The 16,219-nt window shown below is 39.9% G+C and overlaps 1 protein-coding gene across 1 annotated transcript in view; it reads right to left on the bottom strand.

Moving 5' to 3' along the window:
• The window catches only part of LOC108794708 (amine oxidase [flavin-containing]-like), a 57,087-nt gene extending 53,892 nt beyond the window's left edge, over positions 1–3,195 (bottom strand). The window contains exon 1 of the mRNA XM_018565795.1: positions 3,010–3,195. Within this exon, the coding sequence (XP_018421297.1) occupies positions 3,010–3,055 (46 nt within the window). The 5' untranslated portion in view covers positions 3,056–3,195. The remainder of the gene's footprint in view (positions 1–3,009) is intronic.
• Between the last annotated feature and the right edge of the window lie 13,024 nt (positions 3,196–16,219).

The raw sequence follows: 16,219 nt of genomic DNA, 5'->3' as shown, positions 1-16,219 counted from the left end.
GGATATTGTGTATACTTGCAGTAACTTTCCCTTCCCAAGTGCAGCTCTGGCTGTTTATAAATCTATGAGCTTTTTGCCACCGTTTCTATTTCAAGAACTTAAGACAATCACAAAACTATAAAACGATATTTGCCAAAAGTAATCTATTGGCAGTGGTTAAAGAAAACCTTTTGTTAGAGAAATATGGAGGCTTGCTTGATCTGTACACTTATTCCAGGTAACTGACTTAGTAAGTATTTAAGCCATGGTTCAGTGATAAACCCAGAAATGAGCATTTTTAGAGATTAGCAATGACAAATAAAATATTTTTCTTAGGAAAGGATTACTTTGAAAACCCACCACATAAAACAAATTGTGTGGAGTACTAGGTGCCTAATGCACAATGTATGCTTTTACACAATGAGGCTTCTATGCAAAGAAAGGTGGCTCTAAAGTCTTATCTCATACTATGCAAACACAATCGACTTCTGAAAAAGTTGGCCATATGCTGATTTCCACCACTAATTTGTTACCACAAATTGTGTCTCTGGACATTTAAAGTAAACCTGTCAGGATACAAAGAAAGGTAAAGAGAACTGCAGTTACTAACTTGTTTTTAAGCAAATTGACTTCAGGGCTGCCATAGCTATTTTTTAGTCAACACTCACTGAGTCTCTGACTAAAAACATCCATGCAGCCAGAAAAGAGTCTTGACACCTGATATGCACATACTTGTTTCCACGTCAGTGACTTACAAGATAATGATGTCAAAATACGAATGGAAGCCTGGAGCTTGCTGATTAAAAAATCAAGCCTGGCATGGTAGCATCTATCATTTCTCTACGGAAGGGTAGGATTTAAGCTAGGTAACTATTCATGCAGGAAAACCTATGGAAAAATGTGGTATGGCAGGTAATGTTTTCAGTGAGAAATTGGCTAATACATAATGTAGTATATAGAATATTTACCTATGGAAAATGTATATATGAGTAAAAATTGCAAACATTCTGCTACATGGGGAATTGGTATTGTCTTGGACTTCTTTTACAATCCACAACTGATCTCCTTCTTTATGGCCATCCATTTTTTTTATCTTTTCCCTAGATTTTGGTTAGAGAATCCTTTAAGTTTTAATGCTGCCTACATCCATATTGCCCCTCATCTTCTCTCACATTTGTAAGCAATGGAAAATCTTTCCAAAGAAAACATTTACCAGAGTGAGGAAGTGACAGAACCTCTGACCATGTTTTAATGGTACCCATGCCTTGCAGTCCCTGTAAAAAATCCCATCACTTGTATGGTCCTCAGAAAGGCAGAAAGTGAGATAGAATTTCCCCACAGATTGACATAAATACTTCAATAAAATTTTAACTTTTCCCCAAACTACCCAAAACAAAATAACAATAAATAAAATTATGTTGAACATGGTTTGGGCTGTCAGATTGAGCCATGGGTATAAAACAGAGAAGTCTGTTAAAAAAACAAGTCACAAGACCTGACTAATGGCCATGAGGAGTATGTTTCTGATTGGTTACTATGGATTTGACACACTATTGAGCTACTTGATATAATATTTACAGTTTCTAATTATTCCAAACACCTACACTGCACTTGGAAGCCAGAGACAATGTCACCTGGCTGAAAATGACAAGATGGAGTGCAGAACAGTATTTTAATGGCTGTGCTGGACTGCATCATGTGCAGAGTTGGCATAAAGGAATAATCAACATTGCTCTGCTCACAATCCTGAAATTGTAGAATAAACCCAGCAAAAGGTTTAAAGAGTGCTGCAACCCAGGCATGTCAATTTATTGAAAACTATGGGGTCTATTCACGAAGCTGCCGAAGGATCTGGCCGTAGCTTCGGCCGATCCTTCGGCTAACTTCGGCCCCAGGACCCCTTCGGTTCAGTAGAACCGAAGGGGTGCTGTACGGGCTATTCACAATAGCCCGTACAGCTCCCGAACATGGCCAAGCGGCTCAGTCAACCAGGGACACTGATCTCCAAACAACTAACTCTCCCAGGCGCCCCGGGAGTCTCCTGCTCCCGGCCACCAAGGAGATAAACTCCTGTGTATATATATATATATATACACACACACACAATTTTTATTTATTAAGGTCACTACACATTACTGTTGGAAAATATTGAAATTATAAATCCTGAAAGAACATATTACTAGTGTGAGTTACAACAGAGTTACATACATTCACTTTTCATTTGTAGCAGCTGTATTTTAACAAATAATGCAAATTCTTCTTTGTAATATAAACATTCTGTATATCAAACAAGGGATAATCTTTCCCAACCTATGCACAGGTGGCGTAACCCTGTGTGGAAATAAAGGGCAGTGTGTTGCCAGTGAATCCTCTTGCAGTGTTCCTTTCCCTGTGCTCCACCCTTACAGATGGCCATTCATATATTTTTCCAATGCAGCCGACTTGTTGCTATATCTTAGCCTGTCTCAGTTTTCATCATTCTCTTCACTTGTACAGCAATATGTCTCCAGTGTCTTGATCAAATAAGTACCTATATCTTCAAGTGGCTTTATTTAACCTGTCTCTATTACAAAACTACAAGACTCTACACTATGAATTTGTTGACAGTAACAAATACTAATACCGATCTATAATTCACTGTTGCTTTCTTGTTGTTTTTTTTATATGGCATCAAAAATGAATTCTAAATATAATATTTATGTTTACTTTTACCTCCATTTACTGTATGTCCTTAGAATATAACATTGACATCTGTTTTTTTAAATGCTATATATTGCAAATAAACAATAATCTGACTACACTGATGTTCTTTGTCAGTTTGAGCCCAACAGCCTAGACGGATTATACAGATAGTTTCTACAGGATCATCATGGATTAAGCAATGTGTACAGAGAAGAACAGATCCTAATTTTTACTGACAGTACTAGGATATACATACGTATTAAATATCTTCCTCTATGTTGAAAATAATAAAGTTAAGTTCCAATAATGTCACAAGTATTGTAACATTAATGACATAATATTACGCACCTGAAATGCCAGCTCCTATGACGACCACGTCGTATTTGTTGCTCATGGTGGAACTATTTTTTTTTCTCTGCCTGGATTTGCTTTTTTATTCCTCTGTAGCTAACCTGATGCTGGAGAGCTGAGTGAAGCTTCCAAGGATCTCCCCTTATCAGCTGTCAGCAGCTCAATCTTCCAAGAGGTGGTTTTATTCTTCCCATTGCTCTGCCTATAGACTCCACCTTCTGCCTCCCTGATACTGCAAGTGAAATGATCCTCTTAGAATAAAAACCTAGCTCAAACCTCTTGTGCTGAGCAAACACCAGGCTGCTTTAGGCACAATCTATTTGGCTAATCAAATCCTTTGCAGAAAACTCCCTCAAGTGGTGAAAGCGGAATACATCACAAAATGACAGAACTGAATCTAAACAGTACATGACAAAATATACATAGCAGCAGGTTTCTTTATTTTTAAGTAATTTTGGAATATAACTCTGTAAATGTAACTGAATTCTAATGAATGTAGTTTATGTAACAGTTTACTTTCTTTGTTAAACTAAACTAGAAGTGTTTGCAAAGAAATCATCCCTTTATGAATAATGAAAAATCAGCAAGCTTCTGTTGCAAGAGGCAACATACAGAAGCTACAACAAATACACAATTTGCTCCATTTTATGGGCAAAATGAATAATTCTATTCTAGGCTAACTTTGTACAAGCACCTGAAATAGCGGAGTCCTTTGGCCCTTTAAGCACAAGCAGGAATAATAATATATTAATAAATAAAGCAGCAATATGAGAGTGATATAAAACATTTTCCAGCAGCATCCTTGTGTATGCAGGATTTTTCCACTTTGATAGTTTTATGGTTTCAAACAAACAAGTCTAATCTTATTATTATTTACATCTGACCTGGATCAGGCCAGCCTGGTATGCCCCTAAATCTGTTTTTTATTTTCACTTTTTACTTAGGGGAATGTAAAATGGTTTTCCATGTATTTTCTTTTTTTTTTTTAAATGTACAAAATAATCTTATTTTTTCTAGGGTAAGTATAAAATATAACATATGATTATTATGTAAACTTCTCTCTAGCCAGCAGTAGGAGTGATTAGAAGAATTTTAAGAGCAAAGCAGCAATGATCTGTGAGTAGCTCCAAATCAGATAAAAGTTTTATTTGAAACATGCGTGTGGAGTTTTGGGAATGCAAAAACATATGCTAATATGCACTGATTGTATTACTGACTTTATGATGTACTGTTATGTCTTTTGAGCATTAGATGGCACTGTAATACGTAATGTAAGTCTAGACTTTGCTAGTATTCTATATGCATGCTTATATCTATGATACACAGGAAGTTCTATCTATACATATGTTTATACTATGCTGTATTCCTGTATACAGACATGTAATGTCCTGCTAAGCAAGTAGAACTTAATTAAGCATTCCTCAAGATCTCAGTGCTTCATATAAACACATAACCAACAGGTTATGAGCCCAGACACTAAACAGAACACTGCAAGTCAACAGGAACCACATCCAAACTACTGAAATATGGCAAGTAGTTCAGATATGAAGTTTGCAATCGCAAAGCTCAACAATAGCAACTACCATCTATGGAAGTTCAAGCTTGAGAAGCTGCTAAGCAAAGATGACTTGTGGCAAGTACTGAGTGCAGACAGACCAGTAATGAACCTACAGAGGAATGGGACAAGAAGAACAGGCAAGCAAAAGCAATTATAAGTCTGCTAGTAGAAGCTGACTAGCTTATCCACATCAGAAAAGAAAATACAGCTAAAAGTATGTGGAATGCATTACAGAAACTGCATGAACGTTCAAACCTAAACAGTAAACTATATGTGCTACGCAAGCTATACAAGTTGAGGTTAGAAAAAGGTCAGTAAATGCATGAACATGTTTATGCCATGCTGGACATTATAGAACAGCTACGTGCAATTGGAGAGGAAATTAGAGATATTCACGTGGTGGCGTTACTGCTGTGCAGCCTCCCAGAGTCATACAGTGCTTTTATTAACGCTCTAGAAACCAGACCTGAGCAGGAAATAACACTAGAATACACCAAAGGAAAATAATCGATGAATATGACAGAGGGAAAGAAAATATGCACAATGCCGAAATGAGAAAGCCCCTAAGGTGCATTAAATTTTAAAGCAAAACAAAGAAAGCAGAGAGTGTATTAGCCGTAAAAAGACTGTACACCTGAAAAAAGACTGTTCAATCTGGAAAGCCAAGCAGAGAAAGCGAGAGGCACCTATAAGAGAATAGCTACGGCAGCTACAAAGAAAACAGCAGGCACGTCATGGAGCGCTACCTTTAAAGTGACTCAGTACAGTATACCACATGGATGTTGGTGACTCAGGTCCAACAAGTCACATGACCAGTTACAAGACCTTCTTCACAGAACTTGATTTCAGTGCAAAGGGCAAAGTTTTCCTAGCAAACGGGAAAAGTATTACTGCGGAAGGTAACGGTCAAGGATTCTTGAACTGCATCACACCGTCAAGGGACAAGCAGAGTATCCTCGTGAAAAATGTACTGTATGTCCCAGACCCAGATCAGTGAAAACCCTTGCTAATAATGGTTTCACAGTTCAATTCAGATGTGCTGAATGTACAATCCAAAATAATAAGCAAATCCTCGCAAAAAGAACATTGGATGAACAGCTATACAGACTCATCACTGCAGACGAACATGTAAAGACAGCCACTCATAATCTACACACCAAATGTATCCACCTATGGCACAGATGACTGGAGCACCAAAACCCAGAAGCCATAAAAGATATTATAAAGAGAGGCTTATCAGAAGTTATAACCGTACTGCCCTGCCAAATGCTCATGGCATGCAAATGCTGTATGGAAGCAAAGGCCACACGTACCCCACTTCCACAGGCCACTCAAAGATAAACCACCCACCCCATGGAGCTCATACACAGCGACATGTGCGGACCAATGAAAACTACCATATCAGGCAGGAACAGATATCTACTGACCATCATTGATGATTATTCCAGGTACACAACAACGTATCTGATGAAGCACAAGAATGAAACATCAGAAAAACTTTAAGCGTTTGTAGCAATGTCCAGCAGCATATCTGCCACATGTTGTCGCACCGCAGATGTGGCCTTTGAACAACCCAGGGTCTGCATGTGAATGGGCTGCTCGGTGGTGCAGCCCATTCACATGCAGACCATGAGTTGTTTAAAGGCCACATCAGCGGTGCAACAACAGCGTGGGAGATCTCCCTGCTGCCACTGGGGACAAGTTCCCACATAGCCTGCCCCAAGTAGCCCAGGACTATCATAAATAGGATCAACAATAACTGGATTGACAAAAAGCTTCCACAGAGCTGCAACCTGCCTGGCCAGAACTGCACCAAAAAGGAGCATCTCAAGCAGTGCCAACACAGCAGCGCCTCTAGGACACCAACCAGCACTCCAACAATTGGATACCGTCTCACCACTTCTAACGAATCAGATTGGATCTGAACCCACCCACCACACCGTCCTCAGGATCCCAATCAGCTTGCCAAATTTTCATCATTGACATTGCATCACCACTAACTTCATGGTGAGTCTCAATATATCACACATGTGACCAAATCATTCCTGAATTCTCACCTGTACCATCATTATCTTCTTTTCTTCGGTTCCCAACACCACCAAACCTCAATACCACCACTCCAACAAGGTCACCTTACTGAAGTATATATCCATCCCCCCATGTGAGTATAATATCATCCATACTCCGAGTTTCAACTCATCCACAGCTATTTGCGCTTGGTTGTGGTGCTTCTCTCTCCTCCATTTTGTTTCTTCAGCAGAAGAAGAAATAAAGTCACTCCAAGAAAATAAATCATGCGACCTCAGGGAACTGCCCCACAATCACAGAACTATAGGAAGCAAATTGACTTTTAAGGTAAAGCTCGCTACAGAAGGAAATATCCGCAAATACAAGGCCAGATTAGTTGCCAAGGGATACTCCCAGAAATTTGGAGAAGACTACGATGAAACATCCGCTCCCATCATAAAGCACTCCATCATCAGAACACTCCTTAGCATCGGAGTCAGGAAGGGCATGCAAGTGAAACACCTAGATATTAAAACAGCTTTCCTATATGGAGAAATTAAGGAAGCTCTCTACATGAACAACCACCAGGGTTTGTGCAAGGACACAACCTTGTGTGTAAACTTCAAAAAAGCATCTATGGACTCAAGCAATCTGCATTTAATTATTACACTTAAATAAATGGGGACAGGTTAATTTTTATTTTCTATACTGTAGATTGAAGACACATATCTCTTAAACCTATAAATGACTTTCACATCACCACAGCCCCCACCTTCCTGCTACATTTCCTCAGCCGCCTTGATCACATGTCCATCTAATTTACACCGAATATACCCATATGTGACAAAGCGATGTTGGAGATGTAGACGGGAAGAAGGGACCATGTTGCATATTTGGTGGTCATGCAAACGGATTAGACCATTTTGGAAATTCAGTATATTAGGGATGCACAGATACCAAGTACAGATCCTTTTCCAGTTACTAGACTAGAGAATAACTCAAAAGTTAGGAGGCAGCTGTCATTTTTAAGGAGCATTGGCTACGGACACTTAGGAGTTGTGCATCCCTATTTTAATGTATGATTTATTTATATATGTACTGTATATATTAGGGATGCACCAATACCATTTTTTCCAAACCAAGTACAAGTACCAATTACTGATACTTTTTGTTTATTGTCATGTGACAGTTTTTCAAAAACAATACAGACTAATGATTTCAGGACAGTGGTGGAGTGCCAGGGCCCAGTCGCAGCTGCAACCGCTGCTACCCTGTTAGTTCTCGTGAAAATGGCAAGTATTGGTATCTGAACTGGTATCTGTGAATCTCTACTGTATGAAATAGGGAAGCGGATTAGTGGAGTAGAATGGCCAGAAACACCAGAAGTGGCTTTGCTATCAATCATCCCTGGACTGTATTGGGGGTTTAATTAGATTTCTGCTAGAATATTGATATCAAGATATTGGAGGTCTCCAGAAGTCCCACAGATCTGAGGTTGGCTTCAGGAACTTATTGGTATCATGAGGATGGAAGAAATGGCATCTAGACCGAGGGATAGAAATGTGGAATGCAGGGAAATATGGAAACCATGGCAAGACCTGATATCATCAATTACTTTGCAGGAGTTTTGATAGGGGTGTATTACATATCGAGATAGGAGGGGTAGTGGAGAGGTGCCCAACCAGTCCATGTCTTGCTGCACAATTCACACTTTATCAAATTTCGACCCCAGGGTTGAGAGCGCAGCTGCTTTAATATCAGGGCTACCCATAAAGCGCGGATCCACATTTTTTACTATTACTTTTGACCTACCTGACTATCCCAAAAGGTGATATTGATTGTGCTGCAAGAAAAACATTGCCTCCTCATTGTTTAATAAATTACATTAATTTGTCTGACATTTGTAAAGCTCTAACGTCATCAATACACAATAGAACTGTGCCAGATTTACAACTATACTGTAGCTGCTCTTGATTCTAGGGGGTTGATTTACTAACCTTATAAACACGCCACGAACAAGTATACACCTCTGTAGTGTGTTCCCTCCCAGCATGATCTATTGGTGGAATCTAGACACCTTTGTAGTGTGTATACACCCAGCAGGTGTGTTGTGCAAAGCCCTGCATGAATTGCAAGGTGATGTTGTGTAAATTAGCTCTACATTGTGTTGCTTGTGTTGATGAATGCAGGAATGTAAATGCATGAGCTAACCATTTTTGTCTAAACTGTGAAGCAGCATTATATATGCATCATGTGCATGATTTTTCCATATATGGCATTAGTGGAAATATGCTTTTAGAGACTTTTTGGTTGATAAATACGTTTTGCTGTGTAAAAATCACACGCATCTAGCACGCAAACGTGTGTTTAGGTTAGTAAATCACCCCCTAGGTTTCACTCTTTCGTTTAAAAAAGCTGAGGAAAATGTTATTGGTTTTGCCGTTAGTCCCTAATTATCCAAACCCATAGCATTTAACTGATTGTTCATTTGGTTATTAAGAATTTAAAATGTTTACAGTGAACTTTAAAAGGCAGCAATTCCACATTAATGATATCTAAAATTTTAGTAGAATGTGAGAACTTTTTGTTTAGGGGTGTTACTATGGCCCTAAATCTAAAGCAGTGTCTGGATATCTAAGTCTACACAAACTAAAATATATACAACATGGTCTTACCATGATAATTACAAACACTGTCCCTTTAAGACTTTTTCTGAGACTGGAAACAATATTTCTGGCATAAATGACAATACAGTTTGTAGAAAAAACAAAAGAAGTCCATTTATTTTCTAAAAATACAAATATTCATTAACTTTAAATTTAACTTTTGCAAGAAGAAAAGCAAGGTTTTTAAATCTTCCAAACAACAATGGTAGAGTCCAGGGTTGTTCACTAAAGGGTGAATTGCAGGAGAAATGAAAAATCTAGTCCAAAATAGTTAAACTGGAAAGATTCTCTAATTTAGCTCACTTTTCAAATCAGCTATTTTGGTCTAGACTTTGCAATTTGGCATTTAGTGAATAACCCCGTTAGAATTGGCAAATATAAATGATCAGCCTTATTACTTCATTAGGCCGTATAGTTCAAGAAGCAAATATAAAAGGTAGCAGTCAATATCTTATTCAGGTGATAGTAAGCTTGGGAAATCCAGTAGGCAAACAGTGAAAAAATCCAAGATAGTTTGGTTAACTAATGCAGAAATACATTTCGGGAAAATATGAGGATTTCTCAGGAGAAGTATTTTCAGGAGAGCATGGAAACCCCGGGAAGAAATAAGAGGAGAAATGATGCACACTTTAGTGCATAAGACTATACAATTAACAGAGCACCTGTAGATAGGCTAGTAACATTAAATAGCCAGGTAATTAGGGGAGTTACTCCCAAAAGTTAGACTCTTAAAGAAACAGTGTTACTAATATGCAGTGCTATGTATCAGAGTGTGACACCTTTACTTACCTTTACTTGTAAATGAAGTCCATTCGCCTATCCTTCTGGACAAAGATGTCAGTGATTTTGTTGTTGAAGTCTTCTTTATTTTTTTTTAGTTTTAAAAGTCTTTCTGTCTCAATAGAGATGATTACCAGGGATAAAAGTCGTCCTTAGTCAGACCTATTCTGACTATATGTTTTAAGTCATTTTAAAGCAGAGAACAACCTTTCAAGAGACGCTGTTGTAGCTGGTATAGTGAGCACCAACTGGAGCAACTGGAGCAGAACCGTCTGCATCAGATCATTTTGGAGTAAAAAGCTGAGGAGCTGTCCAGGTGATTTGCATTTGTTCCTCACCTCTTGTGAACCATACAGGCCGATAAGATCAGCCTTTAGCCTCAAAAAAGTCAAAATACCTTGCATATTTTGATAGGCTCTGCAGTTTTGTGTCATCAACAGTTTTGTGTCACTGACATTTCAAAAAATGTTGTGCAATCGACAAAACCAATGAAAGCTAGCTCACCAAAATGATCAAACCAAGCTTTCATCTGAACACTTATATTGTCCAGGATGTTATAAAACATTCTTTTCCTCTCATCTCTGATTGGCTGTTTAGTTCAGTCATTGTCTTTCAGGCCAAGTGTGGTGCATTTCTGCTGGAATCGATTATAGAAATCGTCAAACTCTTGTCTCTGACACAAATCCCAGCAGAATCCCATGTCCATTACCTTGTTCTGCAGCACACGAAACAGTGCATCAATTTAATTGAAAATGCACTCATATGCCATTATTAGGAAACAACTTGATGCTTTTGACAGCCAGAAATCATATCCAACGGCCATCATCAGGGTCTCATTATCCCAGCCATCAGGATTTTCACTCATAATCCGAAACACAGCGCGTAGAACAGATTGGTACATGCTGATTGTCTGAACTAGCCTAGAATTTGAGCTCCATCTTGTGGGCACTGCTCTTGGTAAACACCATTTTACAACTCCTTCCAGTAGGTGGGTGCGCTTGCTTGACTTATTGAAAAATGTTGCAAGTCTCTCAACTGTTTTAAAAAATGTTTTACACTGAGGTATACATTTTGCTGAATGCATGAGCACCAGGTTCAATTTGTGTGCATAACAATAGATAAAAGTGGCTTCAGGTACCATCTCTTTCATTTTGTCCTGCACCCCATTAAGATCTGATGCCATCACAGAGGCTACATCATAAGTATGAGATACCAGTTAATCAGCACAATTGTAATTCTTCAATATTTCGAAAACATAATCAGCAATAGCCGTTGCTCGTCTGTCACTCACATCATCAAAAATGCCTCCTTCACCTCACAAGTCGCCTCACTTATAGCCACATAATGCATTATCACAAAGAACTGGGCTTTGTTTGTGATATCTGTTGTCTCATCTACTTCTACTGCTACAAAGGGGGCTGCATTAATCTCCTTTTTGATGTCATTTCTAATAATATCAACGACTGCTTCAAATAAATTGTTCTGTATTCTGAAAACACAGTGGATGTCTCCAATTGTTTCTCTAACCTCTCATCTTTCTCAGCAACGGCATGTAATAGCTCCATATAATTGCCATGATTCGAAGATCTGGCACTTTCATCATTACCACAAAACACTAAGCAGGTCGCATGAATTAGATCTTTTAAAATTTCACGGTCTCTACTTCACCTTAGCATTGCGGATGCTGATATTTAATCTCCGCTGTTAATTCAAAGCCAAATCTATCCTTTACGCTTTTAACGTATTTAAAGCAATTTGGCTTTAAATGTGAGTTGCTGATTTTTCATGTCTGTTTAGGCCCCTTGATAGATTCTTCAAATCACAAAATCCTGTGTAAGCCCAAACATTGTAGGTAGTGGAGAACAGAAGACAGGAAAGCAGTAAAGATGTTTTTTGATAGCACAGCCAGTCTTTTTGTTTGTACCACTCCATTTGAAATGACCATGTTATTTTCTGCTGCCCTTTGTTAGAGGTAGGTCCATATTCGTAAGCACAGGCATTGGTCTCCTGTTATTTATCACTCTCTGTTTTGATTGAAAGTCCAATTTTGAGAAATTTCTAAGGCTTGGTAAAGTGTTTTCCATTTTTGCAGCCACTGGAAAGAAAATACAGCATATTCAAGAAAACCATCAAGTATATATAAAATGGAAATTGTCTAATTCAGTAGCATTATTGCTGAATGAGATAGCTGTCTCATTTTTACATAAATAAATAAAATTAAACTAATAAATAAATCATATTTATCTTCCTTTGATCCCAACCTGCTTTTTCAGCTCTGGTCCAGCACACTGTAGGACCGTATGCCGGGCCTGTGCACTAAGCACCATCAGAGGGAAACTTTCTTAGGGCAGGGCGTAAGTGTGCAGGCCGAGTGAATAACCGAGCCGAAGTGAAGGGAGCCGAATGCCGTTCGGGTAATCACTGCAGCCCTGTATGGCTAATTTCAGCCGTACATCGACTGGCTTCGGCTCTCTTCGGTTCAGCCGAACATGCTCAGCATGTGCAGCTGAACCGAAGTGAAGTGCATGTCAAGTACCCCTTAGTCATTCAATCGGAGGGCCGCATCTGGGTGCTCCCCCTGCCTGCAGACCCCCCAACAAACGGGTCAGGGCTTGTAGAGAAGAGACCCTTTTCCCCATTGGCACGGGGAGAAAGTGCTTTTTCAGGGGGGCACCCTGGAAAAGCACCCTCCCAATGCCGAGGGCATGTGGCCTGTATGGCGCGTGCTCGCTCATCACCCCCTTTCCTGCCCTGTGCTCGAATTAGGGTCTGGTTGGAAATTTTAGGGGGGACCACACATTTTCCCCCTATTTTTCCCCTAAAGGGCCTGGTATGACTTACGGGGGGAACCCCATGCATTTTTTTAACTTGAGGGGGTCCCTCCTAACTTAAGACCTAAAGCGTCTGGTATGGATTGGGAGAGGGACCACACACCATTTTGTTTGTGTATATTAGCGGGGAGAACGGTCTGCTTTAACAGACCGTTCTACCCACTTCAGCTGTGACTTCGGCTCAGCCAAGCTGAAGTATATGTGTTTGGCTCGGCTTTGCTGTTCGCCTGTCTTCGGCTGCTCTATGGGCTATTGTGAATAGCCCGTACAGCAGCCCTCGGGTTCGGCTGAACCAAAGGGCTTCGACGGCCGAAGTGAGCTGAAGGATTAGCCAAAGCTACAGCTATATCCTTCCGTTCTTTAGTGAATAAACCTCTAAATATTTCTTATATTACTTTCTGATTTCTTGTACTATTTAGAGTATCATCTACACACACAACGAGTAAAGATATTGTTTTAAATCCTTATGTCTGCTGTAATTTTTAACCTTGCTCAGAGTATACCCCCTCAAACAGAAGGGCTTTATAAAAGGGTTCCCATTATGTGTTGGACTTTTCCATGTTTGCATCTCAAGGCAAGAGTGTATGCCAGGTTGCAGAATGTGAACAAGAGGAATTTGTTACTGGTCTTACTATAAACAGCAACAAAGCCACTCAAAAAATAAGGTCATAGCCATACAGATGAACGACAGGGATGAAAAAATATGCCCCATAATGCATCTAGCACTCTTTACAAAACTGAGCAGTTATGGACAGTTATGCAGCAAAAGCGTTGGAGCTGAGCTCTTCACACATAGGGGTTTACAAAGAAGGAATAGAGGTTAAAATCAGTGTCTAAGAAATGGGCCAGCTAAAATTAAAACAGGTTATTTTGGGATAGTGATGATGGCAGGGATTGTGTCAACAGTCATCGCGCAGACTATGAAGGTTGTGAGGAAGATACTAAAACAGGAGAAATATGTCAGTGGAATTGGAGACAATGGATGTTGAAAAAGAGACACCAAAATGTGTTTACGTTATTGGAAAGGACTGCATCATGGAGTCCAGAAACAGTGGAAGTAGTGCAAGGGCTTTGTTGCTGGGGATTGTTTAAGCAGGAAATGGGGCAGTGGAGTTAAGATGCCCACTGGATCAGAATCTGTGGAGATGAGACTGATATTTGGCAGAGTGCACTAAATAAATGCGAGGGAATATTGCACATGCACTAGAAACTGGGTGCTAAGGGGCTGGGCAGATTAAGAAAGATTAATGCACATAAACAGAAGACATAGGGGCTGGGCACCCAATTGTTCATGCTTATATGCTGAGAACAGGTCACTGAGGGGTAGATGCATACACACTGAATATTCATAACTGATCAGTTAATGCACGTGCAAGTAGGTCACTGCGGGATTAAAATTTATAAGCTGGGGGACTGAGGGGTCAACACTTCTGTAGTGGCTTGTCATTGAGAGGTAATGCACATACACTGGAGAATGGTCACTGTTGAGTCAATGCTCAAATGCTGAAGGTGTTAAACTTACTACTGGTACAGATACTAAGGAGTAATATTTGTATGTGTATCCTAGGAGCAGTATACAGGGAAAAGATGAATGCATGTTATAACACACAAATAAAATCCTTGACTACACACTAAGAATTAATGAAAACATTTACTCCTGTAGAGGGGGAAGGGGCAGAGATTGCTGTTTAACTGAGTACCTCCAGACTGTGAGCCTAGGCTCAGTGTTAAATGCCTATGGGGAGAACATAGACATAGAGTTTAGTATACACTTTGTGCATTGGAATTCTAGAGAAGAAACTGGAGCATGTGTGCTGTAGGAAGGATACTGGAGAAAGACCAATGTGTGTGTGCTGAAGGTTGGATCTCCCTGGGGAAAACCTATCTGTGTGCTGGGGGTGGGATCTCACTGGGGAAATACAAATCTGTGTGCTGGAAGTGGGATCTCACTGGAGAAGGACCATTGTGTGTACTGAAGGTTGGATCTCACCTGGGAAAAAACTATCTGTGTGCTGGGGGTGGGATCTCACTGGGGAAATACAAATCTGTGTGCTGGAAGTGGGATCTCACTGGAGAAGGACCATTGTGTGTACTGAAGGTAGGATCTCACTGGGAAAAGACTAATCTGTGTTCTGGAGGTGTGAGTCTCACTGAAAAAAAGACTAATCTGTGTGCTGGATGTGGGATCTCACAGGGGAAAGGTCAATCTGTGTGCTGGAACAAGGTTCTTACTGGGGAAAGATCAATCTGTGTGCTGGAGGTGGGATCTTACTGGGGAAAGACCAATTTGTGTGCTGGAGGTGGGATCTCACTGAGGAAAGACCAATCTGTGTGTGATGATGGGATCTCACTGAGGAACGACCAGTCTGAGTGCCGGAGGTAGGATGTCACTAATGAAAAACCAATCTGTATGCCGGAGGTGGGATCTCACCGAGGGAAAAAAAATCGGTGTGTTAGAGGTGGGGTCTCATTGGGAAAAGACCAATCGGTGTGCTAGGGGTGGAATTTCACTTGGGAAGGACAAAGAAAAGGGTGATTTACACAGTGGCAAAGTATAACTAGAACTTAGAAAATATATAGTTTATGATAGGTGTGTAAGCTGGTAACAAGAATTATATGGGAATTATATCACACTTGCACTTCCCAACTGTGAAATGATCCTTTTTTTTACCGGTCTTTCATCTCATATGTTTTCATTGCACACATTTAAATATCTATGCTCTGAGAAGGCCCCCAGAATCAGCGTTATCTTTTAGCCCAATATTGATTAGGTGAAGGAATTCGGAAACTTTGGGTTCTTTTAGTCTACTTGAGTAAAAATCAGCTTATTATGTAAATCTTGTATGCGCATTGTTTTTATTGTGCAGACCTCAGATCCCATCCATCAAGAAGTAGTCAGTGTTTTCCCTGTCTACGTGTTTATTTAAATCTGCTGAGCATGTGACCTGGAACAAGAGAAGTGTTTCTGGACTTAACTATGGCTCTGCATCTTGTAAAGTAGTTAAAATTTGAGAATACCTCCCTTCACTGTGTGAGTTCTCTTAATAAGGAAGTTTTCGCATTGCCAGAACAGCTGCACTTTACCAGAGTACCCACACTGCCAGAACTACTGCTGCATACCCCAGTATCCACAGTGCCAGAACTGATGCAACATACCTCAGTACCCACACTGTCAGAAATAATGCAAAATGCCACAGTGCCTCCAATGCCAGAATTGATGCAACATACCACCAGTTTTCATAACTGAAGAGATCATGTATTTTTCCTGTCCTCTATTATGCCCGAGACAAGTGTGTGCTTTTCCTGCCCTCCAGTTTTTATATCTTAAACTTGTGTGTACACTATCAGTTCACCAATTATTATAT

Source organism: Nanorana parkeri, unplaced genomic scaffold, assembly GCF_000935625.1.
Source record: "Nanorana parkeri isolate BGI_ZX_2015 unplaced genomic scaffold, ASM93562v1 scaffold888, whole genome shotgun sequence".
Classification (NCBI taxonomy): Eukaryota; Metazoa; Chordata; class Amphibia; order Anura; family Dicroglossidae; genus Nanorana; species Nanorana parkeri.
The sequence above is the reverse complement of the archived record's forward strand: the minus strand, read 5'-3'. Positions and strand labels throughout refer to the sequence as shown.